The 13,162-nt window shown below is 43.4% G+C and overlaps 1 protein-coding gene across 4 annotated transcripts in view; it reads left to right on the plus strand.

The window, feature by feature from the left end:
* The first annotated feature begins 8,010 nt into the window (after positions 1 to 8,010).
* BAIAP2L1 (BAR/IMD domain containing adaptor protein 2 like 1) overlaps positions 8,011 to 13,162 on the plus strand; it is a 113,731-nt gene continuing 108,579 nt past the window's right edge. The window contains exon 1 of one of the 4 annotated variants that reach the window (XM_033963229.1): positions 8,011 to 8,080. In XM_033963229.1, the coding sequence (XP_033819120.1) occupies positions 8,021 to 8,080 (60 nt within the window). In that variant the 5' untranslated portion in view covers positions 8,011 to 8,020. Of the gene's footprint in view, positions 8,081 to 8,179; positions 8,304 to 8,726; positions 8,901 to 9,026; positions 9,045 to 13,162 lie in introns of those variants that run through there. The other 3 variants (XM_033963228.1, XM_033963230.1, XM_033963231.1) reach the window with 3 other exon arrangements.

The following is a 13,162-nucleotide window of genomic DNA, read 5'->3' on the forward strand; positions in this document are numbered from 1 at the left end:
CCTCATGCAAAACGGTCATTTCTTTAATAAGACATTAATTGTATTTTTCTGAGGCCCTCCAAGTACCTGCAAATCCAAAATGTGGCCCTGCAAAGGGTTTGAGTTGGAGACCACTGGCCTATAGGAAGAGGAGATGCAAATGTTAAGAGCCTTAGCCAATAGGGAGAGGAGGAGATAGTGGATGCTGTGGATGGGCCATTTGGCCTTTATCTGCCATCATGTTACTATGTTTCCATAACCATAAAGTTCTATGACATCACAATGCAGGTGTAAAGGGCCTTAGCCAATAGGGACAGGAGATGCAAATGTTAAGAGCCTTAGCCAATAGGGAGAGGAGGAGATAGTGGATGCTATGGATGGACCATTTAGCCTTTATCTGCCATCATGCTACTATGTTTCCATAAATAAATAAATATAGGGATATAATTTTTTTTTCAATTGTGATAATAACTTAAATAACTATATTCATATCACAATTTAAAAGAATTGATTAATATAAATAGTGCTCAGACCCACAACCTTAGTGTTCTAGTGTAGAAACACACAACACCAGTTGCCTTCAGACCATCATGGTACTATTGATGTCTGTACCACCATATAACCATATAACAATCCAACATCCATTAATTATAAAATAAACTTATCTTTTGTGGTGGTTACTGCTTCTCCGATGGTCATTTAATAAGCAGCTGGTGTCATAAAGTGCTTGTGCAAATACTCATAAATAATAACTTCTGGAAGCCAAAAATTACAAATATCTTCCCTTCTCCTCGAGTTTCGCCTTGTGCTTCCTCAGGAAGGGAATTATCTATCAAAAAACATATAATATAATTTAATTTAACATCTCACTACAAAAACATTAACACTAATGCTGTTTATAAAATATATCAATACATAATACAAATTTCCATAAATTACCTAGAAGCAGCCTCCAAAGAAGGACCCATCCGACCTGCTCCATCAGAACAGCCTACTAGCTGACATCAAGCTACTGACCTCCTACCTCAACTTAAAAATAAACTGGCAGACTCTAAGTCCCAGAGGGCTCAATAATGAGATTGACTGGTTTCAGATGTAAAGTGCCCTATCTCCCTTTCACAAGGCAGTAAGATTGCTGACTGGCAATGAGTTATAGGGAGGAGCTCGGGCATGTGGCTCAGAACTCCCCATTTAAGTTGAGGTAGGAGGTCAACAGCTTGATGTCACTTCTACAGGCTGGATCCAAGATGGCCACTGCATGTTTGCTGCGGTGAGGACACCGTTGATTTTCAATTATATCTGCACTAAATATGCCGAAGAGACGGGGCAGGAACGCTGGCAGCACCTCCCGGCGACTGACTGCTCCTTCGGTAGCGATCGATGAACTTATTCGGCGTCTGCAACAGGAGCAGAAAGCGTCGGGGGCTAGCCCGCTTGGGACACCGCCGGGGAGTAGTGCGGTGGTGAAAACCTCAGGGCTCGATGTTATCCTAAGCCCTGACGTGAGGACGCCACCCCATCAGCCATTGCCGCAGGCAGCCAACTCTCCACGGGACCAGAAAGCACCCGAAGAGGTAGCCCTCTCGTCTCCGGAGGCCAGTGTGTTGGAGGGCTTGCCATATGAGACATCTCAGAGTGGCGTGCTCACTCTGGTAGGACCTGCGACCAGGACAACTAAGGCTGGGGGAGCACAAGACTTCATGGAGGTAAACCAAATCTCAGAACAGTCTCTCACAGCACAAGTATACTCTTTTACTGCAATCAAACCTCCAGAAGTCACTCTTGAAGCGTTATGGGACTTGGTAGTGAATTTGGGGAAACTCCTTAAATCCTCAAATTAAAAATCTGGATAAAGAGCTTAAAGAACAGAAAGGAGAAATAAAATCGATTAAACAAGATATATTTCAGTTAAAAGTAGAGGTACAAAATACAGGTAAAGAGCTAATAGTGGTAAAAAATAATCAAGACTCACTGGTTAAAGATAATATAATTTTGAGGAGGAAATTGGAAGCTCTGGAGAACAATGGTCGAGCTAACAATTTGAGGATTATAAATTTCCCTAAGATCTTATCAATTTCTCCTCGAGAAATGGTGAAGCGGTACTTTATGGAAATATTATCTTCCTGTTAAATCCCAAGTCAAAGAAAAAGAAAAAGTTGAGGAATCTCGGGAAAGACCATTGGACATTTCCGCAATACTGGAACAATCGGATAGAGAATTGGCTGTTCCAGCCACTCTCTTGTTGTCTGTGGCCTTGGCTCCAGACAAGGATTGGATATTAAAACTTTTCTTTAAAAATAGATCCAAGGACTTCCTAGGACATCATATTCAGATATTTCTTGATGTCTCTGGAGAGACTCAAAAAAGAAGAAAAGAATTCTTAATTTTGAAACCTGGAGTGACTCAAATAGGGGGTATTTTCTTTCTGAGATACCCATGTAAATGTGTAGTCAGATACCGTTCTTTGAAGTATATCTTTACAGATCCATCCCACTTGATAAGTTTCCTCTCGATGAAGCGTCTTGAGAAAGCGTCTTGAGCTGCGCCTAATGAAGTTTAGCTCCCTGTACTGCAGTAGACATACGCTTTTCCTTAAAAATTTTCTTGATTAATTTTGCTCTACTCTTAAAATCTTGGTTCCAGTTATTGAGGACTAGTGTGTGATTAAATGAGTCTATTTTATGTATTTTTATATTTCTAAGTTTAGATGTGTTTTTCAATTTTGGAAATTAAGTTAATTTGGTTTCTGATCGCACTTTTCTGTCCAAGATTTCTATGCTTGGTAAATATTATAAAATTGTATAAATTAAAAAAAAAAAAAAAGAAGTAATGTCATAAAAAGGTTCCCATATCGATAGAATGGTGAGTAGATTCTGGTTGCTTGATCGGAGAGCCCTACAGGATGTATATGGAATCAGAAGTTTGTCAATGAAAGCTGGTTGGTGGGAGTATTTTATAGGTGAGACAATGAGTGATTGGAAGCCAATGTGTGCGTTAGCATTTACCGTGTGCTTAACTGGCCAGAGCGTCTTAGTAAAAGACCCCCTAAGTGAGCAGTCTCCAAGATAGCCAAGAATTTAGTGGAAAACAGCATTTATTTTTCCAACTCCAAGTGGCTACTGGTTATAAGAACTGGAAACCAGGCCACTCTTCAGCCCACACGGCGCACACAAGCTGGTCAGATTTCAACATTCCAAACTGAACCTGGAAAAGTGGGCCGAAGTCCAGTTAGCTTAGTACAGCAGCATTCCAAAAGAAAGGAAACACCATTTCGGGCAAATGGATAAGCAGAGCAGCCGGGGGTCCATAAACAAACAGAGACCACAGTCCAAACCCTTAAAAGCCAGGTCAGCGGTCTGGAATTTCATAAGCGAAAATAAATCAGCAGGACAAGTGGTTCAAAGGCCAGGGCAGCAGTGAGGAATCTCATAAGCAAACAGCAGTTCACACCTTCCCACAGGAGGCTTACCTCATTCCCACTCCTGTAGTAAAAGAGGAAACTAGTTAGAACTTTCTTAAAGGCTCCTTCTGTCCTTAACCTCCTCGGGATTCCCTCTCTCTCTCTCTTCCTTGCCCTGCCCTCTTTATTCCTGCTCGCTTCCTATTTCTTCAGGTATTCTTGCTGGGGCTTGCCCACTAGAGAGAGAGAGCTTTCTGGCTAGGCAAGGGATTTGCCACCAGAGGGAGAGAGAGCGTTTTCTTAAGGGGACTCTGATCCTGTAGGAAACTGGCCACCATAGGGAGAGGTCTATAGACTCCATCACACTGGGGGTGACAAGATCTTCCAGGAGACCTAAGGGTATTTTTTTATTTTTTATTTTTTTATTTATTTTATTGCTGCTGTGGCTGCAGCAATGGTGGATAGGTTCGGAGGGAAAATGCAGGATAGGGAATAAGAGGTAAGAGGAGTAATGCAGTCTAATGTGGCAAGCAGAAGGGATAAAGACAGGAGATGCAGGATACAAGGGGAATGGTAGTAGGGAGATAGGGAAGAGATGTTGGACCATGGGCACAAGGAGACAGATGGAAGATATTGATCATGAGAGAGTGGGAACACAGGGAAATGCTGGAGATAGAGGAGAGATACTTTGCATGTAGGAGGGCATAGAGAGATAGAGGGGAGATGCTGGGGAGATACTGGACACAGTGGAGGAAGGACAGAGAGAGCCAGAGGAAGGATTAGAAGCGAGGAGATCTTGGATACAGGGAGACAGGTAGAGACAGAAGGGGGAAGACATTGAATGAGGGAGAAAACATGAGGGTGAAGACATCAGATATAGAAAGAAGTTTCCAAGTTTCCAAGTTTATTAATTTTTAATATCCCGACCATAAACCAAATATCTGGCCGGTTAACAATATAATTTTAAAAATAAAGGGGGTAAAAGGGAAGAATGGATAAAATATTTAAGTGAAACATGAATGACAAAACAAGACAGACTTGACTGTGAGGGTAGTAAGGGAGGAGGGGAAAAAGTTACATTTAATAAGAAGAGAAGGGAAGAATGGGTAGGGGAAAAACGTGAAGGTAAGGGCATGTTGTAGTAATAATTGCTTGCAAGAGGAAAAAGAATGGAAATAAAAGAGAAGAGAGAGGAAATGGATAGAAGAAAATCTAGGTTCGGTTATAAGCGTCATGGAATAAGAAAGTCTTTAGACAAGATTTAAATTTAACAAGAAAAGGGGCAAAAGCTGGATGGAGGGGATGGGAGATGAACAGAATATTGCCTGAATGGGCCCATTTTCCATTTGTAATGCAGCAAATATGTAATGAATACAAGTTGGTGTATTACTCAATTTTTTTTTTTTTTTGTACTACTGTAAGATTTTATTCTTTTATGGGAGCACCTAGAACATTTGGACAGTGCAGGTCACAAGTAAGAGGGGCAGCTGAAAAGTTCTCAGCCCAACCAAGAAGAGAATGATGTGGAACCATGAAACTTACAAGTTATTCCACACTTCTCTTGACACTTTTTGTTTCAATGATATGAAATGAAAAGTGTCAAGAAAAGTATGGAATAACTTCTTGGTTGGGCCAACTAACTAACTAAAATAATGAAATTGGGAGGATAAAAGGGGGGGGGGAGCGAAAGACTGGGAAAGGAGAGATGTGGGGAATGGGAGTATTGGATGAGTGTTGAAAAGATGCAGCAAAAAGAGACTGAGGACTAGATACTAAGGAGGAGTCAAATCTGAGTTGAGAAGTGTAAAACTAAATTGAAAAAAGCTAAAAGGAAAAGAACAGTTCCCAGAAATAGATATGGGCAAGGAGGTGAAGAAGATTTGGCTAACTGAACAGGAAGAGGAAAGCAGAAACTAGAGGCTTGGACCAACATGATTAGAAAAATAAATGCACCGATAACAAAGGCAGAAAAAAAAAAATAATTATTGGAATGTGTCAGTGTTTGGAATTTACATTTGATATCTTTATATTTTACAGAGTATAAACAGAATTTTCTGCTGTTATATGGAAGGGGTAGGCAATTCCAGGCCTCGAGAACCAGGTCAGGTTTTCAGGATATCCATAATAAATATGCATGAGATAGATTTGCATCTCAAGGAGGCAGTGCATACAAATCCATTGTGGATATCCTGAGAACCTGACCTGGCTCCGGTTCTCGAGGACCGGAATTGCCTACCCCTGTTGTTTGGCATGCAGAATCTTGATTCTTGCTCCTTTGGATTTCTCGTAGTTTAATTTTTGACTACATAGTTCAATTTTTAGTTTGTAGTCGCTTACTCTGTACTCAGTGAAAGCCTATCTATGCTCCGAGTGTTTGGCTATGGACTCCTTATACAAACCCGCGCTAGGGCCTTAACGCTAAATTGCCGCGCACGCTAGCCCCTACCGCCTCCTTTTGAGCAGGCGGTAGATTTTTGGCTAGCGCGCTATAGCACGCGCTAATCCGGTGCGTGTGCTAAAACCGCTAGCACGGCTTTTTAAAAGGAACCCTATGATCAGGTGTTCTGCTAGCATGGAATTTCTATATAGGGGATCTATACTTGAGTAATCTGTTTTATTGCAGTGGACCATAGAACATTAAGACCTATTGGGGCAACAACACTTGTGGTGCTCTCATGATCTTCTGAGTAGACTTCTTTTGTGAGATTTGGAAGCTGATGTTGTTATGGTAGGACAGCTTTTCTGTATACCTTCTGAGACTTTTCTAGGGTTGTTATGACTTCACAATATGCCCGATGCTGGATAGTGTTTATGCTGCTGTTACTGCAATGACACAGAATTGGAATATTTTTCGGGGAAGGGATAAAATGCGGACCTCACGGACCTGACGGACCTCGCGGATCTAAACCCGCACGTCCTTAAAAATCCGAGGTCCGTGCCACTTGTTGTTAGTTTCTGACTCTGACAGACCTTGGTGACAATTTAACGCTGACGGATCCGTCTCGGCATAGGGAGGGAAAAGTATTAGGATCCGTCAGCGCTACAATGTCATCGAGGTCTGTCAGAGCCGCGGACCTCAGATTTTTAAATTTACTGGGGCTGCAGGAAACCAGTTTAAAGGATTCGTTTTGGAGCCGCTCCAGCACTAGTCTCTGGCTCTGACAGACCTCGGTGACAATTTAGCGCTGACGGATCCGTCTCGGCATAGGGAGGGAAAAGTATTGGGATCCGTCAGCGCTACAATGTCATCGAGGTCTGTCAGAGCCGTGGACCTCAGATTTTTTAATTTACTGGAAACTGCAGGAAACCGGTTTAAAGGATTCGTTTTGGAGCCGCTCCAGCACTAGTCTCTGGCTCTGACAGACCTCGGCGACATTGTAGCGCTGACGGATCCTAATACTTTCCCCTCCCTATGCTGAGACGGATCCGTCAGCGCTAAATTGTCACCGAGGTCTGTCAGAGCCAGAAACTAACAACAAGCGGCACGGACCTCGGATTTTTAAGGACGTGCGGGTTTAGATCCGCGAGGTCCGTGAGGTCCGCGTTTTACCCCTTCCCTATTTTTCAGTGCCATATATTTATTTATTCAATTTTCTATACCAGGGGAGCTCAGAATGGTTTAAATGCATTTAATTCAGGTACTCAAGCATTTTTCCCTGTCTGTCCCGGTGGGCTCACAATCTATCTATTGTACCTGGGGCAGACGAACCCAGCACCCCGCCACTTTTAGTCTCAGCATAGGTTATGGCTCTGACAGACCTCCAAGACACTTTAGCTCTGACGGACCCCAATGCTTTCCCCTCCCTATGCTGAGACTAAAAGTGGCAAAACTTTTGCCCTGAGGTCCATGCCACTTTTAGTCGCAACATAGGAAAAGCATTAGGATCCGTCAGAGCTAAATTGTCATAGAGGTCTGTCAGAGCCATAACCTATGCCGAGACTAAAAGTGGCACGGACCTCAGATTCTTAAGGACGTGCGGGTTTAGATCCGCGTTTTACCCCTTCCCCTCACTGCAGTGTTTAAAAATGCAGCCTGGTTGTGTGATTGTTACTAAAAAAAAAAAATTGTTTTTTAATATAAAGGGGGAGGGGGAAGTGTTAAGAAATGATCGATCCCGGGTGTCAAATATACAGTACTAGGTAGTTCTCTGTCCTTTTCCCCAAAAATATAAATGAAAGATCAGAGAAAGGAAAGGGGGAACACTTTCTGTTTCATCTACAACAAAATCCTAATAATGGAAAACAAATACACACACACACACACACAAAAAAAAAAAAAGTAGGGAAAGGGATTGAATTTTTGTTGTTGTGGGACTCACAGAAACGCCTTGACCGCCACAATGCCATTCAACTTCAAGTTATGGGAAAGATCTTATGTATCCAAATTTGGGAGTATTCTGATGCTTTAGGAATTCGAAGAGATGACAGTAAACACACAACTGTGGAAATCGGGCTCCTGTTTACATCGTTAAAGTTCGGCGCCCTAGGCAGTTGCCTATACTATGGGCTCCTTTTACTACGGTGCGCTAGCGTTTGCAGCAGATTAGCGTGCACTAACCCCGTGCTACCCGGCTAGAACTAACGTCAGCTCAATGCTGGCATCAGCGTCTCGCGCGCGCTATTCCGCGCGTTAATGCCCTAATGCAGCGTAGTAAAAGGAGCCCTGAGTCCAAACCCGAAAGAAACCCACGGACTACAGATGTGAGTGGAGCAGGGGGGGAGGGAGGGGGGTCACCAAGCCAGAAAGGCAGCACTTTGCATTTCCTTCCAGCAGCTCAGAGCCTTCTCGCAAACTGCTCCCAGGCGCGCCTTAATGCCGGGACTGTATGGTGTATCTGTCATTGTACTGCTGGCTGACTCAAAGAAAAGAATTGCCCCGTCTTTGGCTTCTCCTACCGAGTCACTAAGTGATGAAACATTATGGGTAGGACAGTTTCTACAGGTGCTCTCGAAGCAATTCTCTCCCCCCCCCCCCCAAAAAAAAAAAAAAAAAGCCCGGGAAGGGCGCGCAACATCAAGGGCAAAGTCTCCGCTGCCGCTTTCCACCCGTGGGAGCAGCGCTGGCGCTGCGGCGCGCGCCCGCTCCTCCCCCCACTCAGCGCCCGGCTCAGGTGCACGCGGCCACCTCTCCTGCTGACGTCAGCGGACCCACCCTCCCCGCTCGGGAGCGGTGACTCCGGTTCCACAAGTTGTGACAGTTTCGGAGGTGAAGCTTCCCTCCCGAGGGGGGGCGGCGGCGGCTGCTGCTGCTGCTGCTACCACTGGCAGAGGGAGGGGGGGAGGAGACTCCTCCGCCGGCCTCAGGGAAGGGGGCGGGGTGAGAGGCAAGGAAAGCGCGAGAGAGGAGCCGAAACCAGCCCGCGGAGGTCTCTGGTTACCTGAGCCGGCCGGCCGCTCGCGCCTCGGCCTCTTTTTTTTTTTTTTTTTTTGACAGGAGCCACGTCGGAGCAGCCTGGCTCGCGCGCCCGCGATGTCTCGGGACCCCGAGGAGGTGAACAAGCTCACCGAGAGCACTTACAAAGTAAGCGCGAGGGAGCGAGGGGGGGGGGGAGGGGAGCGGCCGCCTCACCTCGCGCCGCTGTGACAGCAGCTCGTGGCGGGTCGCGCGCGGAGCTCGTGGCGCCACCGCGGACATCCGCCGCTGGCCCGGGAAATAATCCCCCCCGTAGGTGCTAGAGACCCCGCACACGTCTGAGCGGCGCTGCAGATTTCTTTTCTCTCTTTCTCTCTCTCTTTCTCTAACTTGGCAGAACTTTTGTTTGTTTCCATGTAGTTTTCCAGTGAAACGGCTTATGCATTCCCTTCTGCAATTGTTTTTTTGTTTTTTTTTTAATTCTCTGGCTAGGTATAAGGTTTTTCTATCGTCCAACCATGGGACCTTCTAGTGTGCTTTGATTTAAAAAAAAAAAAAATGTTTCAATGATGATGTGAATTCGTGATTATTTGGGCTGCTTCAGATGAGAATTTAGACTCGAATTTTCCTGTCACAAACAGGTTTGGGGGTTAGTGCCAGCGATTGTTTTACGTACAAACATATTGTGTAGTCTTAAAATAGTTGACTTTAGAGGGGAATGGAGGTGGCTGAGAACAGCCCATGCGCTCTTTTCAGAAAATGGTTCGCCTGGGAGCCCGTTTCTCATTTAAGGATGGAAAGCTGTCGCACGCTGATAATTAGTGGTTAGATCTAATTAGAATTTAAACAAACATCTGGTTTATTGTGAAAATACCGGGTGTGACAAATTTCCTGCTGGTTGTAAGGGACCACATCCTGAAACCACCAGGAAACGTTTACTTTGGTGCATTATTATGTTTATCACTTCTTATAGTAGGAAATATTTTAAAAAAATAAATCATGACTTAGAACAGGGGTGTCCAACCTGTGGCCCCATGAAGTATTTTGTGTGGCCCCGGTCGAGGGCGATGCAGTGTTTCCCTCTGCTGCCCCTGGGTGTTTACTGTCTTGCCAACTCCCTCCTCTATCTTGCTGCAGCGTTTGCGCAGCCCCAGAAACATTTTTTTTTCCGGCCAATGCGGCCCAGGGAAGCCAAAAGGTTGGACACCCCTGACTTAGAAGATTAGTTTGACCCAGTATGACCATTCTTAAGGGCTATCTAGCCCTATGTCCACTTTCTAACGGTGGCCAATCCAGGTCACAAGTATTTGGCAGAATTCCAAAAAGCACCAACTCCCAGGGGATAAGCAGCGACTTTTCCCAGCTCTTCCCTAATAATGGTTTATGGGGCTTCTACTGCCAGGAATTTATCCAAACCTCTTTTTTAAACCTAGCTATGCTAACTCCTTTTACCACGTCCTCTGACAGTAAGTTCCAGAGCTTAACTATCCAACTCCTTCACAAAGCCAAGCTAGCGTTTTTAGCGCCGGCGCGGCTTTGTAAAGGAGGGGGGTATGTGTTGAACGGGGAAAAAAACTTTCTCTTATTTGTTTTATTTGTTATTACTGTGTAACTTCGTGGTTGCTAGTCTTTGTACTTTTTGAAAGAGTACACAAGCCATTTACATTTATCCATTCCGCTAAGGATTTTGTCTTATCTATTGGTAATGGTGATATTTTGTATTTGGATTATGTTAGGATAGTTATCCTCCCTCTTTTATTAAGGCGTGCCAGCCAATTTACCGTGCACTCAATGCAAACACGCCCATTATATTCCATGGACGCGTTAACATTTAGCATGTGCTAAATTGGCGAGCGCGCCTTAGTAAAAGATCACCCCCCCCCCCCATATGCAGTAGTAGTCTATCTTTTGCAGTGTTGAAGTATTTAACTTAATTTTTTTTACCATTAGCTAATTTGGGGGGTACAGTATTCATTTTCTATTTAGTGCAAAAAAAGAACAAAACTTGTATCTGTGAATGCGTTCATGTCTGGAAAGAAGTTGTAAACAAAGTTGGCCACAAAACACTATTTAAAGAAATTTTGACAACAGTCATCTTAAAAAAAAAATAAAATACCTCCAATAAAATCTGATATTTATTTTTTTATCTAAAATAGATTTTGTAGTGTGATGTCGTATAAGGGTCACTGGTGGCCAGTAATATTACAGAAAAGAAACTTTGGTTTATAAAATATAAATAAATAGCATTCTACAGTACCATTGTAAATTTAGGCTAATTGTTCAACAGCAGTTCCTCACCTTTTGGATTAACCATACCTGCTATCAACATATAACCCTGAAGCACAGGAAAACTTATTTTTGGATAGATGTTCATGCCTATTTGACTACTCTCACAAATAGGTGGATCTTGTATGTAAAACTGAAAGGTGAGATTAGCATTTACAGGAAGAAACAGCCTCTGCTTGGGACCTGATTTTGTTTTTGATAATGGCAAATATTTACAGTAATTGCAAGACCTGGGGGGAAAAAAAAACTGTTTAAGGAAGCCAGAAAGTCTGCCTATTTGATATAGCATTGTGCAAGACTCCTTCCATAAAACTTATCTTTCTTTTTTTGTTTTTCTGCATTGCTTACGGAAAAGACTCTGCAAAAAATCTTCTAGGTTTAACATAGTAACATAGTAATTGATGGCAGATAAAGACCTTAACGGACCATCCAGTCTGCCCATTTGTTATATCCACTAAAAATTAAGTTAACTTGTCTCTTCTTTGATAATTTTGGAAAATAGACCGTAAAGTCCTCCTGGTATCGTCCTAGGTTCCAAATGCTGAAGTTGCCATCCAAGCTTCCTGTTTGCAGGATATCTACCATAAGTCTGGCCAGAAGTCTTTCCATATAGCTTCAACTCTGAATAGTTCTAAAATCTATGGATTTTCATCACAATTTTTTCATATGATGGCCAGGAAAAGATGCTCATATCACTTATAAATATTTCTGCTTTGTCATTATGTAGTCATGCCCTTCTGTCTAGGCGCTCCTTCACTTCTAGTTGAGTTCTACTTTTGCACATATTGTATACTACATTTCGGAATGTTAAAATGGCATATTTGGATTTCAGAGTTTAAATATCTGTTGCATTCGATTATTTGCCTCACTGAAGAGTTTGAAGCGATGCACAATGCAAAATCTCGGCACAAAGAATCTGCGGTCCTTTAATCAATCGTTTCCCCTCGCTACAAAAAACTTCACGTCCCTCTGCCTGCCAAAAGCCTAGACAAATAGCCACCTCTGAGAAACCAGAGACCATTTTGAAAAAGAGCAATGATGTTTAATTTTATAACGTGACAGCTGTTTAAATGTGAAAATACTACTTCAGATGAAATGGGTTTAAATACGGTACACACATGTGCACTTTATCGACAGACACTACTAGAAGCACACACGCATCTAAATACTTGTTTGCATGGCCTTCTTTTAAGATGCCTTTTACTATTAGTGTGAGAATATAGGAAGATTGCTACATAATGGCAGTTACATTGATTTTATTAACTTTTTTTTTTCTTGATGTCCTGAGGGCAAATTCATCAGAATCCTGGAATTAGTCGTTATTACCGTAGCCTGATCAAATAAGCAGTAACGTCCAGTGGCAAAAGTAGTTTTAATAGAGCTTGTAGTGGTTTGTTTTTTTTTAATGTCGATACTATATTTATCGGTGCTCCTAAAATACTTTGAACTGGCAGCAACAATGCCTTCATTAATTTTATATATGAATTTCCATCTTTTTCTGCATATCTAGTTCTTGAACTGTGATATGACAATGGTTGGAAGCAATTGAGCATTGTTTTTCATAAAACAAAGGGGGGGGGTTTGGTTGGTTTCATTCATATGTTGACTTTGAGTAACCTTGATATGACTGTCTTATTGCTTTACAATTCCCTTAATCTCTATTTATCTAATAAGCTTAGCCAAGTGAAGTAGTGTCTGCCTGGGGTGGGTATCTCACAAAGGGCTAGATTCACTAAGCTCACCTTTGCTGGGCAATCCGTGTCCGAGTCTTGCCGATCGACCGATTCACTAGAGTCCCCCATGCAAATTACCTGATCGGATGCACGCCCCACGGATCGCTGCAGAGCGATCGCGATGCACGCGCAGAGCATCCTGGTTGGCTCTAGGTGTTATCCGCGCATGCGTTTGGTCTTCGAGGTCTAATCAAAGGGGGAGGGGTGGCTGCCGCTGGCCCAAGAAAAGTTTCTAATGAGCAGTGTGTGTGTGAGAGGCTAGTTTTTGTGTAGAGTGGGTGCAAGGAGCAGCAGGGGAATCATCGGTGTGTTGGGGGTAGATGTGTTTGATGTAAAAGAACACAGGCCCACACTTCGCTTCGCTGGGGCGGCAGAGAGCAGGATTTCGGGGCGTCAGAGAGCAGGAGAGTC

The sequence above is a fragment of the Geotrypetes seraphini genome, chromosome 11 (assembly GCF_902459505.1).
Source record: "Geotrypetes seraphini chromosome 11, aGeoSer1.1, whole genome shotgun sequence".
Classification (NCBI taxonomy): Eukaryota; Metazoa; Chordata; class Amphibia; order Gymnophiona; family Dermophiidae; genus Geotrypetes; species Geotrypetes seraphini.